The sequence below is a fragment of the Anopheles coluzzii genome, chromosome 3 (genome assembly GCF_943734685.1).
Source record: "Anopheles coluzzii chromosome 3, AcolN3, whole genome shotgun sequence".
NCBI classification, from domain to species: domain Eukaryota; kingdom Metazoa; phylum Arthropoda; class Insecta; order Diptera; family Culicidae; genus Anopheles; species Anopheles coluzzii.
In genome coordinates, this window is record NC_064671.1 from 87,349,157 (window position 1) to 87,365,122 (window position 15,966).

General features: G+C 41.8%; 1 protein-coding gene across 5 annotated transcripts in view; it reads left to right on the plus strand.

Annotated features, from left to right (window-relative positions):
• Positions 1 to 15,966, plus strand: part of LOC120957629 (uncharacterized) — a 65,787-nt gene that overhangs the window by 26,476 nt on the left and 23,345 nt on the right. For 3 of the 5 annotated variants that reach the window (XM_040379921.2, XM_040379922.2, XM_040379923.2), the window contains exon 3: positions 5,261 to 5,299. The exons of 1 other annotated variant lie outside the window; for it this stretch is intronic. In XM_040379921.2, the coding sequence (XP_040235855.2) occupies positions 5,261 to 5,299 (39 nt within the window). Of the gene's footprint in view, positions 1 to 5,260; positions 5,300 to 11,643; positions 12,016 to 15,966 lie in introns of those variants that run through there. One more of the 5 variants, XM_040379925.2, reaches the window with a different exon arrangement.

Genomic DNA, 15,966 nt, shown 5'->3' on the forward strand with positions numbered 1-15,966 from the left:
CGGCTGCCCGTACCCCGGTGTGCGCGGGTTCACTTTCCGGAGGGAAGCATACTTGCATAGAGGATGCACCGGGCACGGGAAAGCATCGTAGCATCGTTTTTTGCTAGTTGGTCGTTAGAGTCAGCTGATTTTAAATGGCACGATTTACGTAAAGCGTAAACGATTCTCCCAGCCAGCAGTGCAAATTAACGCTCTGTTTTTGTTTTCGCATTAAATGAAATGTCCGTTATAGAGCTACAAAAAGAAAAGGGAACATCTTTTTCTTTGAATTTCTTTCGTTGTCTTGTATGGTTTTAGTGTGCGATTAAATTTTAGCTCCAAAAACATCGTCAACATATGTCTTTTGCTTAAGTTGCCAGGCTTACAAAAAGCAACATTTCCTTCACTCGTTTCCTTCACTGCATTACAACTCTGTCCCGTCCGCTTTGATCGAAAAGTTTTCACACACATAAATCATGCTGCTAACAGACACACACACACTCAAACAATGGGGCAGTAACAGCAAAGCTGGGAGTCAAAGAAGTTAGTTTTACTTCCGTCCATGGGCAGTCGGTTAGCATCAAGTGAAAACTTTGGCCAGAAGAAGAAATTTTCCCGCACGCTTCAGCGCAGCAACCGGAGGCATACGAAGAAGAGTGAAAAACAGCACTCCACCAGTACACCGAGTGAGCTTACCATTTCATGCCGGCTCAAGAGCGACGATAAAGTTCGCCCGGCAGTATCAGTTGCCCCAATAAACAACGGAATGGCTCATGGCTCGATAGAAGCCCGTTGACCGTTTCGTTCGACGCCATGAGCAGCGTGCACATAAAAGCACGTTTGCTTTGACAGAGTAGCTTTGATGTGGCTGTTTCCGGCTGTCACAACCCGTGTGTGCCTATTACAAAAACGCGGGGCAGCTCCGGGAAGTGCAGGAATGCATTTTGTTTTGTCACTCGAACGCGGAAGTTGATGAAGCTTCTGCTCAATTGGCTGTAAATAAAATGTTAGCAGCAGTGGCAGTGTTTTTGTCGATGAGAAATACATCCATTCGCTTCCCCAAAACACGCCTGCAAGCCTGCATTGAAGGTGAATGGTTGATGTTGGATCGATAAGGATGGGGGAAATATTGTCATCATGATACCCCTCCAACCGCCCCACGTGCTGTAGGACACAAGCTTTTGTAAAGGTGAAATAAAAGCGCTTTCCGATTGCCGCTAACCGCTTGCACCGTTTGCTGCTCCATGCATGTCTTGCAATCGAACGGAATTGTCGATTCATAATCGAATAAAGTACTTTTTTTGTATCTTTCCTTTCTTTTGTGTGCCGCGTGTTTCGCGTGTTTGCTACCGTCACGTTGTTTGCTGCCGCTCACACACTATGTGCCCTCTATTTCGCATAAAAAATGGGGAAAATTTGCTGCAAAGTGTTGTGAATGTTACGTTTAGGATGGTTCCTATTGTTGATGTGCCTTAACGCTTCAACATTATCGGCACCATCATCCAAAATGTGATCGCTACTCTCCACTGACCAGCAATGTGTGTGTGTGTGTATTTTTTCTCAACTCCAACTAACCTCAACGTACAAAAAATCAAGCAGCAGATTTTTGATCACGACAGTCCCACCTCTCCAGGGGGGGGGGGGGGGGGGCACAATTTACGACCGTCTATAAAATATCAGTTTTAATGATTTTCCAAGCACACGCGCTGGAAGGCGGTAAACTGGCCCTAAGGGGCGTGACAATGGCGTTCGCCATGCTGATGTACGAACAAAAAAGGAACCAAAAATCACGCACCACCACACACAACCTTGAACGTGAATCTAAACTCATGCCTGCCCGTTGTTGCCGACGAAAAAGATGAGATACTTGCCAAGATTAAAAAGAGCCGGGAGTCGGCACACAATAGCAGCCAACCAAAAAGACCAAAAAGAGAGAAGAAAAAAACCTTCATTTTGTCACCGTGCCTCCCAAGTACCCAGTGCTGCGCCAAGGTGTACAACTGGTGGAGGTGAAAAATGGTGATGCTTTTCATGGAAGACGTTTAGGTTATTCATTTTCTCCCTTTTCTTTACTCATTGTTGCGATGAGATAGGAAAAATACATTTTCTGCCCCCACTCCAGTGGCCGGTAAAACCTAATGAAGTGTTTGTAGGCTGTTTGCTTAAATTTAATTTGTTTCTCAAGTTTGTTGCCTTCGCGCGAAGTGCGGTATGAATAAAAAAAGAAGCGCCATACGATAATCGGATTTTCGTTGCCCCCATCTATCACCCTATTTGTAGTGTTATTTGGTTTTTTTTTGAAAGACAATTTGTCCAGTAGCGAAACGAACCACCCAGGGTCTGCGTGCACCGCGTGGGACGACTGTAAATTACATTACCCAAGTGCGGCTGCCCATCGTCATGCTTTGTTTTCTACCAAAAGAAGATATATTTTTCACTTCGTTTTTTTGGTGCCCTGGAGGATATAACTCTTGGTTAGTGAGGAATTTAAATGTTTTCTTCTGGAATTCCGTACAATATGTTTAAGCTCAGATAAAAAGTACGATGGATAAAATATAGAAATACAAATAAACACGTTCATTCGTACGGCTAAATCGCAGCTCAGAAATCGCAATCAGATTCGTAATAGGAATCAGAGTAGCTTAGAAGTTTTAGAAACGTAATCAGTACTAGAATCTTCATGAGAATAGATCGTTTACAAGTTATTTTACAAGTACGGTACAAGAGATACCGAAATCGAATTTGATTCCGAAGCCGATTCTGATTGCGAACCCGATTCCTGGGCCGATTTCGATTTCCGAACCGATTCTCATTGCGGAGCCGAATCTGATTCCAGTTTTGATTCCAGAACCGATTCCAGAAACTGATTCCGGAGTCGATTACAGAACAGATTCCACAAACTGATTCCAGACCCACTATCCGGAATCGATTCCACAACTTTCAACACATTTTTCCATTCCTCCATTGTATTGCACGCATTATTAGCAAAATGCTTTATTCTTAATGATATTAAACATTACCACATATTACTATCAAAGAAAATACAATATTTGACATTGTTACAGTTCATGTATGTTTCACAATGTAACAGTTGAATATGGAGTTTCGTATTGCTTTAATTTAGAAAAATTATGTAAATTATTCACATTCAATCATATTTTTTCAGTTTGATGCCGCAAACAGTGTACGAAAAAAATCAATTAGCCATATTGACTGTTGATGTATCAATAATGTTAGATTTAAATTAAAATATTATAGCAATACATAAGTATAGATAATTGATTCCATAATCCGATGGAGACGCCTGGTAGTTTTCGTACATACGACACAAACAACCTTTTACTTTGTTGCTTTTTGTTTCACTGGATATACAATGAGTGCATTTTAATTTCAGTTTCAATTTAAGATAATCTTTTCTAACCTTTGCAACTATTATTATCACCCTGCATGAAAGGGAAGTGTCAATCATGCCATAACAGCGGTAATTTTAATGAAGTGACGCTAACTACCCACCAACAAGAGAGCACTTTGACTGGCTGCCAGTTGAATAGTTTTGTGCAAACGAACAAACCTCGCAGTCCCAATGCCCCCCCCCCCTCCCCGTTCCGATGCCATGGCAACAAGTCTAGAGTGCCAGTTCATTACAGAGCGAAAACAATCGTTTCGTGTATCATCCACTGCAGCATTTAAGCGAGCAGAAAAGATAAATGAGACAGGGAACGAAGCGACGAAGAAAGTACTACAGTAATTCCACTCCATTCCTCCACCATTCCCTCCCCTCGCCGAACAGGGTAGAACAATAATAATATGCCGGCTATAAAACTATGCCAAAAATGTTTTATCCCGTCAGACTTTCTCATTGCACAAAACTTGGCACTCGTTGCACACTCACTCGTCAGCATCGTTCTTTCTTTGCTGCCGTCTCATTTTCTCTTCAAGATGCTCGTGTTCCGCAGCAGAGGCTGCATCCTTGGGGAGCTGGGCAAGGGGTGGGGTAGGGTTCTTTCGGGGCGCTAAACAATTTGTAAGTTCAAGATCGCTCCCCCGGGGGTAATGCCAATGAGAAGGGAGTGCTGCCCGCTATTCGTCCCGGCCAACAATGGCAAGGTTCTTTGTACTCGAGCTACTACGGCTCGTTGGATTTCCCTCATAACCCCCGGGGGGGGACACTGTCGGACACAGAAGCTCATTACATTTTTATTGTTTCGTTCCCGCGTGCCACTCAGCTGACGTCGTAGAAGTGTTGTAGTGTGTGTGTTTTAGTTTGTAGTGAAGTAACGGATACAATACAGCATACAAGCTAGCCCGAAACCCCGTTTAGACCTTGAAAGCGGTCCCCAAGGGCTTCAAAACTTCTCGATTTAGAATGCTGCATGATATTGAGCAAACCTTAGTTAGGCTAGCGTCTACTAGATCGATCTAGCGAAGGGTCACACTGCACACTCTTCGATCGTAACGCCCATGTTTACTGTTAAACGTTCGTTAAACTGTCTATTCGATGTTTGCCCTTTCTTCCAATCCATCGTAGTGTTGTTCTATCCCCCAATAGATTGTCCCTACATTGCTCTAGTTTTGACAATGACAGTTGTTCGTAGTTATTTGACGGTATGTCGTTCCCGTTGCCATTCCATTACGGTAGATGTCGATTGTGTAGATCCAATATACATAAAACTAAATAAATTAATGAATCTGTATTTTTCTCCCTTTTTCTCTTTTTCTCTCTCTCTCTTTTCTCTCGCTGTTGGTGCTTGTGCACTGTTTCGACTGCTTCCGGGATGCTCTACATGCGTACACACAAACAAACAAAAAAAAACTAAAAAACGCTCGCGCGCTCGCTTTCGCTTCCGCCGATGGAAATCAAATCAAATGTCTGCTTTCCGCCACCGCTTCCATTTTACGGCGCCACGCTTTCCAATAACAACTCGCAACGCACACGCAATAACAATTTCACGATCATTTATATCCGGCTGTGTGTTTGTGGGTGTGTTTGTGTTCTAAAACCTACCATCCTGCTCGTTTACGACTTCCGCCGTGCAATGGAAATGGTCCGGCCAACAAAACGCTGTCCGCGTCCGCTCGCGTCCACCCGTGGTGACATTGAATTTGTTGCACGAAATGAATTGTGCAATGTGCGCTTAATTATCCCTGCTTGCAAACAAACCAAACACGACGCAACTATCGCTCGCGTACGCATCTGTTGCCCGTGCGGCTTCTTCCACGCTTGCTTGCTGGTGGTGGTGGTGCTGCTGCTACGTTTCCCCACGAAATTAAAAATAATTAGGAAAGCGCTTTATTATCGTCAGTGACATCAAGAAAACAGGTACAAAGTTGCACCAATAATTCATCTTTTTGTTTTTTTTTGTTGTTTTTCCTTTCTCTCTTCCGTTTCTTTATAGTGTAGTTTCAAGTGGTTGTACTATACGATGGGGGGGAGAAACAATAGTTGTGTTGCGATAGTACATGGGTTGTTTTATTTTAAGTTGCACTGCCTTTTCCGTATGCTTAATTGTGCACGAAGAAACAGTGCAACGATACAAACGTGCTGCTGGTGGTCGTGGTTGGTATGCCATCTTGCAAAAAAACAGAAAACACAAATGATGACATTTCGTTCACAATGACGTCAGTACTGCTTCTGGGCGGTCTTTATATGATATGTTGCTTTCTATTTCTTGCCCACGGTAAATTCTATCGTTTGGGCGTACTGTTTAAATGTCATGAAAATGTCATATTTTCTTTGAGTTTTCAAGTTTTGGCGGACCTGCCAGCTTGGGAAAATTCTACAGAACGTTTCCTAAGGACAGTATGCATTGTCAACAGTTTAAAACTTACAAAGTTTTGTATTGGAAAGTAATATTTTTGCAAATTAGGTGATATTAGCATTTCAATGACTTTAATGTAATTTTTATAAGTTTATTTCCGAGATTGAACCCTTGGTGATTACGGAACAAAATCAACGATCAAACGCTTTCAAACATGGTGCTTAAGTAATTTTTATTATATTTATATTTATATTTAAATTTATATTTTTGATAAAAATTGTAATACAGGCGGTGCCCGAGATACATGATAGCTCTTATACGCGGATTCGGAGATACGCGGTTTTATAAATTTGACGCTTTTAGCAAATTGTAGGGTAAGGTAGGTAAAGACGGACACGTTAAGGGAAATGGTAAAAATCTAGGGATATATAGGTGCAAAGACTATGAAAATGTGCACACATTATCTTACACTCATGTTTTATCAGAAAAATGTGTTGAAACTTTTAAGTTGCCATCGATTTTTACGTTTTTTCTAGAATGAAAAACATGATTTTTTTCGTGCGATTTTGAAATGTGCGGGTAAGACGGACACCTGATATGGGAAAGATGGAAACCATAAAGGGTAAGATGGACATCTGTAGAAAACGTTGGAAAGTGAGGAGTTTTACAGTATTTTAACAAAATCTATTGATTTCCACGTCCTGGCACATTTATAAACCAATTCTGGGCCTAATGCAACGACGATTCATTCAGCCGTGGTGTTAGGAATTGTAAGCACCGCTTCATTATTGAAATATCGCGTACTTACAGCTGGCGTTTCTCCAGATTACAGAACAACAGTCTAGAACTTCCTTTATGGAAATTACTCCGCGAAAAGACCAAGACCCCAGTATTTTTTGAGGGACTTGGTAATAGTTTAATTCATTTTCCACCATGTCAAAATGTCTGATATGTCAAAACATTTGATATTTGTAATCCCATAGAATTTCTCATCTATTCCTGAACAATGTCGCATCAATGCCTGATCTTTTTATTGCTTAAAGTTGTCCAAGTCGTGACAAGATATTGGATTTCGTGAAGCGCCTAATCAGCGTCGAGCGAGTAATAACATAACGGATGGCTACTATTTTGACCGGTGTTTCACTCCTCGTTTATTTCAATACATTCTTTAGTTGCTGATTGGTTTTTAGCTTTGGAATACCATTATCTAAGGTATTTGAAGAAATCTATTCATCACCAATTGATAGAAGAAGTAAAATAAATCAATAAATTTGGTGTCCATCTTTCCCTACAACAAAGTGTCCGTCTTTCCCGCTTTGGTGTCAGGATGTTTAAACCACCAGAAAACAATGTTTTGTACTGCTTTCATTCTGGTTCTTTCGCCAGTTTTTTCATTAATGATCACGACAACTCATTCAAGAAATAAAACTTCCGGAAATATAAACAATACAAGTTGTAGAGCTTAAGATCCGTAGTAGTCAAATTAGATCCACAAGGGTGCGCACGATTGAAAATTTGTTTTGTTCGTGGATTTAACCAATTTTGCACATATTATGCCAAAAATGTTCTCAAATGTGTTGTTTAACATTAAGTTAGGATGCTGCATTGTTGATTTTTTCGAAAATTATCATTTTGATGCATTTATGAGAAGTGTCCATCTTACCCGCAGTGTCCGTCTTTACCTACCTTCCCCTACTGATTTGACTCATCAATTGTAAATTACCAAATAACTCCCTTTTTATCGAATGTTGAACACCATTTCAACAGGTTTAAATTTTTATATTCAGTCAGAATCATATCAAATAATGAATTAAGTGGCTAACACTACCCTTTACTTGCAAAATTATACGAAAATTAGTGATATTTTGGTTGAAAGCCACGAGCTTTGACGTATGCGGTAATTCCAGATACGCGTTACTTTGCGGTAGTTTTCGGTCCCCATTAACCGTGTATCCGGCTGTCAGGGATCGGCTGTATTTTTAAGTTATCATCACCTAACCACATTTCCAAAGGATTGGCTGATGTTGATTTAATTCGTACAATGGAGCATAAGCAATTCGTTCGGGGTTAATTAATCGCTTCAATTTCAAACACGTTCAAAAACACTGTTGATTCTATTTGCACTCATTTCACCCTAGGAGTGAAAAAAAAAAGAATATTTTGCAAACAAAATGCCACTACCTTTCTCAACATTTCCCCATAGGACAAGAATCGATTCTATTCCTTTTTTTCTATTCTGCAGTCGGTGTTCGTACGTTCTGCGGATAGCAAAAGTCCTTCCCACGGTGAAACGCCACTGAGCACGGTTTCGGTTTCTTCTCTCATCCCGCTGGGAACTTGTACGTGAGTTGGGATTTCCAACACCACCACCATGAACAGTAATGCCGAATCATCGCCCCACCAACTGTTGGCTATACTGATCTCATTTAAAAGTTGCCAAACGAAAAACTGCTCTGATTAGGGTAGAGGTTGCCGCGCCGCTCCAACAAACCGCCAACCGCCGTCTTGACCTTCTGCCTGCAATATTTAGATTACGTTTCACGGGCTCGTGACGTTCGGATCCGGTTTGCAGATTTCATCCCTACTGACACATCGCCTTTGGATCGGGTACAGTTGGCGGCTGGTGAATACTAATTGGCATCAACTCGGGCATTGATGTTCTCGTGCCCGTGTCTGACGAGCATACTCTAGCGAGATGGATTTTCTTGAGCACCGTCGTTCGCTACTTCGGCCGCAACCGGAACGCCAAACCCCGTGCGGCTGTAATGAGAAGCAGCTTTCACGATACCATGCTGAACGGTGGTGGTGAGCTCGGCTAGAGCTAGAGAGAGAGAGTATGCCGTTTCGGTACGATACAGCACATTAAACCGTGCTCATTTGAATGAACGATCCGACAGTGACGTTGCAGAAGGATTAATTTGTGATCCCTGACACCTTTAGCAACGACGGCAGACAAAATCGCATGAATCGATTCGATTAGCTTTGCAAGGTTTTAAATATTCATTCGTGCTGCAATGTATATGCTATGGAGCAAGAACGATGGACTCATGCAGATGCAAGAAAGATAAAACATAGCAGCGATATTACATTACCGAACAAATTGTTGATTGCGACAGCAGACACTAATGTTGTTGCCCGGTGCTGTACGTCCGCTCGTTACAAGCTGGCAAGATTCCAGCGGCTAACGGTTCGTTGTACCACACACACACACACACACACACACACACATACTCCTTTTCGAGGACACTCCAGCTGAGAGCCTCGTGTAGAAGATTATACACCCTTTGATTGGAGGTTTTTGTTTCTCCTCCTTCATGTGGCTCTTGTTCTTCCACAGTGAACTGTTTGAAACGTTCTATAGTGTTCACTACCTCACTACCGTTGCAGATGGTAGCAGCTGCTACACATCATTACAGTATATTTACCTTCTATAAAGACTGTTTCAAGAGGTTTGATGTTTGGAACAAGGACACATGATTAAATTTACACTTCAGGTTTACCTGCAGTTTGTAAAACATCAGACTAAGGACACCGTAGGACACCTATGCTAAACATGGTAGTTTTCTAATATGAATTGGCGAATGTGAGAGTAGTCTGTATGATAATTGATGGCAAAAACAATATGAAACCACTGAAAATTTTCGAATAAGCCGGTAGAATATTCCAAATGCTATTAAACAATTTAAAAAAACGGCAGCTTTAAGGAATCTTCAATACATTTTTGGAATATTCTGGGAATGAAATATGTACTCCATATATCTTTTCCTTTTCAATCTTTGTCTATAAATATGCAAGACAAAAAACCTAAAAAGATTAATTACCGCAAACATTAGCCACCTCTGCATTGGTTATCAACGCTCAATTCCCAACAGAAGTCATCGGACTCATCAATTTAATTTAAAATAATTGCCATCTAATTCCCTCGCGACGAATGGCGCACACTTTTCTCTAGCAACTTCCAACAGCCAATCCGCTCCGGAAAACATTATCAACACCGCTCGTGGTTTTTTTTTATTTTTCATCACGGAACTGGGAGCTCACGAAACCAATCAACATTCATGTCTAAGATTTCCCACCGGAGCTTCGACTCGACAGCAAATGACTAATCTCCAAAACATCATCGGGAGGTTTCCACCACTTGATGCCATTCTACTACTCCATGCCAACCGTCCCACGGATGTCACTACACCGGAATATGCTACGAGCGAACAGCTTCCGGCCGTGCTTCCGATTACAACCCGTGCCGGCAAACACGACATGAGCGCTTCAAGGAGCAACCGAAATCATGTTTTACCGCAGCACACCGCGCGCACGTACACCGGACACAAGAGTGCGGTGGAAACGAGTTGTCGGATCTAATTTCCATCGCAAACAAACATCCGACCAAAACAAACCTCCTCTTGCTCCTTCCGTGGACTTCCTCTCAACGGACTATTTGCGGGACTATTTATAGCAGATGGGTGTCTAATTTCATAGATGTATCCCTTGCTGCAATTCCCTTTGCGAGATGGTTCCACGGAGTCCCGCAGCACACTTTCGATGCAAACTATGAGCCTAGTTGAATTATAATACACTCTCCAGCAACTTATACTGCGTCTGTTAAGTGTCTTCTAAACGTTTCTTAGTGAAGGAGATCGCGCAGCAGGTATCGCGTTGTACTTGTCAAGCATCACCAGCATTCGGTGAGGCAGCGCAAAACATTCGGACGGAGCGACACTGCGAGCCACGCGGTCTGGGCGGTGGTACGGTTTGTCACAAATGTTCACGCTAATGTCAGACGCTGGTATTAGTGTGTTGTGCATATTTATAAATTTTTATTTACTGCCCGCTGAGGGTCACGAACACACTGGGGAAGAAGTTACATACTTTTCGGACAAAATTAGAACGGCACAGGGAAATTGTCGTGAGAGAATTCGCGCGCTCACCAGGGAGATCTAAAGTGAGACCTGATGATGTTATTCAACATTGGTATGGTTGAATTATATTAAAAGTGGGTGTACAAGTATTATCTGCAAGTAAAATTATCTATAATATTCAATATTTGCCCCATTTCACATGCTGCAATCAGTGTTTATTTAGTGAGGTGGAGTTAAATGATATAAATTGCACAACTTTTTAGTTTAACAAACGAAACCAAATGGACATAATCATAACACCCAACTGCCTCTTTCCTTGTCCATTTCTTCACTGATCCCTCAATATTTACGACGAGAACAAGAGAGAGAGAGAGCTCTCGGTGTCTCGATCCCACCCACTCACTCATGCGCTCATAATATCCCACCCACCTGATGCGCAAGGAGCACCAGAAAACGCGGGAGAAAACACGGAGCACTATTCTCGCACTGCCAGCAAAACAACCAACCACTTGTGAGGACCGATCGACCGATCTGGCGCCGATCGCGCTCAGTAGAGTTTCTGTGTGCGTACGAGTCGCAGCCGACGACGATTTGGGCGAAAGATCACAGCAGCGTGCGTGTGCGTTGCGCTTCTAAATTATTCCGCGATACTGTGACCTTACGGCCGGGGCCACCCCGTACGCTTTGGCCTTTCCCGTGGCAGACGAAGATTGCCCAACACGCACGCATACATACTCACTGCCCAACAGGTTGCGTCTGATGCTGACGTCTTTCGTGTGTTGCATTTGCATGCAAAGGGCCTGACCTTTACGCTGTAGACAAAAGGGTGGTGGTTCGTTCTTGTTCTTGATCTTCTATTCTCAGCCGTTAATGAAGCGTGATAAGTGACGCGAGTGTCGGCGCGTTTTTCACTGCTAGTTTATTTGCGTTTCTTATGGCCGCAAGTGTCGTTTATTTATGTACAAGAAACGTGTTGAATCGGTGCGCTGTGGTGCATATAATTGTGAGCCTACCTGTGCTGACTTCAACGAATCGTTGAAGTGATTAGTGATCGTGTGAATTATAAAAAAATATATTTAACAACAAAATAGTTTGCCAACAATTCAAAATCTCAGTCTCAGTGTAGTGTTTGAGTGCTCTTCTGCTCACTGTGAAATTCCAAGGCAGGATCCCGCAAAAGCATCTAATCAACCTGTGTATAAAAAAGGAGGAAAAAACACACACGCACAACATGAATCTGATGTTCCGGAAAAACATGCGCGAAGGCGGAGGTCGCGCTGGGGGCGGTGGATCGAAGAGTAAGATGACCGGCCGGCATCAGCGCAAGACGCGCGACAGCTACGGCGGGGCCGGCTCGGACGAGTACCACTACCGAACGCACATCTTCTTCTCGCCCGCACACGTCAAGCAGGACAATGAAGGTTGCTATTGTGATGGTTGATCTTTGTTGCTCCCATAGCTAATAGTTGATACAACAACACACATAAACATGTCCATCTTCCTGATTTCTACCATTTTTTTTCCATTTTCCCAAAAATCCCAGTATCTTTGACCGTTTCCTGCTGTCCAAAATCCAATAGCAAATGGAACGGGTGCAGTATTTTGCAACTATTTTCGCATTTCTATTTTATGTACAATTATGATTGTATTTTCAGAAGTATTTTCAAGCATTCCAAACGTCTTGTAAGGTCGGTTATGAAAAATTAAGCAACAAAACTAGTCCAGCTATAAATAAGTTTTGAGCTGCTCAACAAGAAAAAAGCTCGTTACTTCTGTCCGTTCATTAAGAAGTCAAACACATGCTAATTAATGATTCGGTTCAGATTGCCCTATTAATCGATTTTTCTTCCCCTTCAACAACTAGCTCTCCCTCGCTCTCTCTCTCTCTCTCTTTGTCTGTTAATATTCATATATCTGCTACCAACTTCAAACGCGTGTTCGAACGATCGAAAAATATCCCAACGGCTTGCCCTGGGAGCGGTGGACCAGGTTTCGTTTTTCTGCTCTCCCTCCATCCAATTGAACTAAAATTATGCTCGCGTGCACACACACACCCATAGAACACGATCGAACTTCGGATCCAAATCCGTTTGTCACCATTGACGCTATTGGATTTCTCCCGTCCCCCCCCCCCTTCTCCTGCTTCTCTTTCCCTGTTGGTCCGTTTTTTTTTTCTTCTTTTCACGATACCGTGTTTTATCCCATATTTTCTTCCACCGTTCCGTTCCTACCCGTCTGTGTTTCCTCACTGTGACTTTTTTAAAAATAAATGTAATTTTGTGCGCTCTCTCTCTGGCATTTTGTCAAACCGAAAAAATCGAAGCAATAAGCAAAATATATATATATGTGTGTACGAGAATTTAAAAAAAAAACAGCACGCACGAATCACCAACACTCACACGAAACGAAACCTCTCTGTGGTGTGAAATTTGCGTTCCGTTTCGGGTTTTTTTTCCTTCTTCTTTTTGTGTCACATCCAATACACTTTTTGCTCCATTTATGCTGTATGTACACGTTTTCTTTTTTTATTTCTTCTTTTAGTGCTTTATATCCTTTCGATTCATTTTCATCTTCTACTTCCTTTCCGCACTTATTTTGTAGCATTTTATGTGTTTTCTCTTCACACTTTTGCCGTCTCTAATTAGCCCAAGGGAGGTCCGATTGTTTTGATTGAATTTGTTTTGTTTCGTACAACATTTTAATACTCTTTGAATCAAAGAAAGCTTTATTAAGCTCAATAAAATCGTACAAATGTCTCACTCCAACTAAGCTTCTTCTATCGATGTTCCTACGGCATCCGTCCAGTTTTCTGTCATTCGTGCTCATGCATATTCGCCCCCCAATACTCAAAACACAGACACCTGCAAATCATCAACACTCGCTAGATCGTTCCCGGATCGCCGTCGGTTTGAAATGAAATTCAACACATTTCTCATCGATACGAAACATCTGTTCGCAGCTGGTACACGTTTCCGTTCCGTTCCGTCCTGCACCAGCGATGGAAATCGTAAACCATTTCCCGTTTGCTCCCTTTATTCCTTTTTTTTTTTTTGTTCAAACCACATCCCTGTTGCTGTCGTTCCGGGACATGTATTGCTCTTGCACCGAGCGTCAATTGACGTCCTCGATATTCGCTACTTCAAACGGAGACGGGTGTGTGGGATGGTTGGTACCCGCTTTTGCCCCGGGTATGGTTTATGCGTTACTTGTTTCCATCTTGCCTACGCGAGACAACCCGTATGCCATATCCTTCACAGTTTGTGATTGAGTCTATTATCGGCCGGCGTACCAGAATCACATTTCCGCCTGTGTCAAGCTCATGACACTGTTCCGTGTCGGTTAGCGGGGAGTGCGAGGCGAAAAGCAGCGATTGAAGTGCGAGTTGCGAGAGTACAAAGAACCCCCCAATGCTTCAGACGAACGGACGAACGTACGTCTGAGTGAGAATGTTCACCTTGCCGCTTGCCGATGGATTTCTACTCTCAGTTTCTAGGTTATGTAAACAGATGTGGTCGAATTAGCATTATATTTCGTTCCCAACACTGCCATTCGTTTTTTTTTCGCATGTCAGACGTTTCAAAGAATAAAAAACCTCTCGTGACGACCTTTTTTACCTCACACACACACATATAAAAACTAAGAAACGACACTGAAACCAGTGGACGAAAAATCGAAAGCAGTACCAGAGGGGAGGAAAATATATATAAATTAAGCACCATGAATTATCGCTCACCATTACAACGAAAGTGGGTTAGAGCGTTCGAAGAAAAGTGGCATGTTAGTGGGCGGCACTAATAAATGTAGATTTGTTGTAGGTTTTTTTTTCTCGTTTCGATTTGCTCATTTTCTGCCCTGCAGCCATATTTTATATGCTCTATTTATAATTTCAATCATTCATAAAAATTGCTCGACGAACACCTCGCCGTCGATTAGCTCTGATTGGGAAAACGGGGGGGGGGGGGGGGGGGGGGGGGGGAATGGTGCGGTGTGAATAGGTATTAATCGAGACAACTGGGGACGACGGGAGGCCGTCGCTAGGCATCATATAATCATATGGTGCACACGTACAGCTGAGATGGGATGAAACGGCCACCGGAAACAATTTGCAAGTCATTAACGCCAAAAGACGCCTTGTGCCTGGCATGAACCACGGCACACGGCAAACGACCGCGCGTTGAAAACGTAAAAGCCAAAACATCGAAAGAGCTCGCAAAAATCACTTTCATAGCCGAGCCGGGCAGCTGCAGCATCGTTTTAGTGTGCATGTGTTTTTTTTTCTTCCACACTTGAAACATATCCTGCCCCCTTTTGGCTTTAGATAAATCTTGGTAATGAGTCATTTTATTGGAGCCATTTGTCGTACAGAATGGGATTTTTTTCACTTCTTCTTGCTTTGGCTTGGGTAAACCATCGAAACAGGTTGTTGGAGAGATGATCTTCTTTTTAATGGCTTAACAGCGTTGGCATAGAGCTGGTCTTGTTGCGAGAAGATGAAGAATCGGAAAATGCATAACACTGTTGTGCGGTATACTTTCCTTTTTCTTCGCAGGACGTTGATATGGTGAGAGCTAGGATTTTGTATACACTGTTTATTTTATAATAAATTAAATTAAAACTTTAAAATTATACATCAAATCATTGAAAAGGCATAATCACAAATAATAAAGCAAAAATGTGTACAAAAAGCAGACAATCTTATACTAAGAAAATTATCATTTAAAAAGACTGAAGAGAAACATAAGCTTTCAAAGTTATTCCTGATAGTTCAATAATATTAGGATTTGGATAAATTGGATAGTATTAGAAAACATTGACGTATACAAACCATTCAAAGTCAAGTCAATGCAGACAACAATCAGTAACAATTTTTTATTTGTTGAACTGAATCCATGTAGAAAGTGTCTAGAGATACAAAATATCGTTTCACATAACATTCCAGAAGTACGTAAATTGTAATTGTGATTAAAATTGTTTAATCTAATCTAAACTAATTGTAAGTTTTTAATCTAACTTAGATTAAAATAAATGGATAGATCAACTTACTTAATAACTCGTTTTGACGGCGGTTTTTAAAGGATTGCAATGAGGCTCCAAAATCAAAAATATATAGTTTGAATACTTCAGTTCAGTGATAATATTACCATTTGTTTTGATCCTTAGTATTTCGACGTATGATATGTCTCTTGAACCTCTCTTAACTCTTTCCGTAACCGTATTTTTTCTTATAATTCCCTGTAATTATTCTCCTTAGTTTTCTATTACTCTCTTTTTTTTGTTAAGTTTATGATAGTCTCTACGCTCTACTCTTGTTTTTTTTCCTTTCTTTTTTGCTAGGTCATGACTAGGTTAGTTAGGCTTAGTTTTTCATGAAT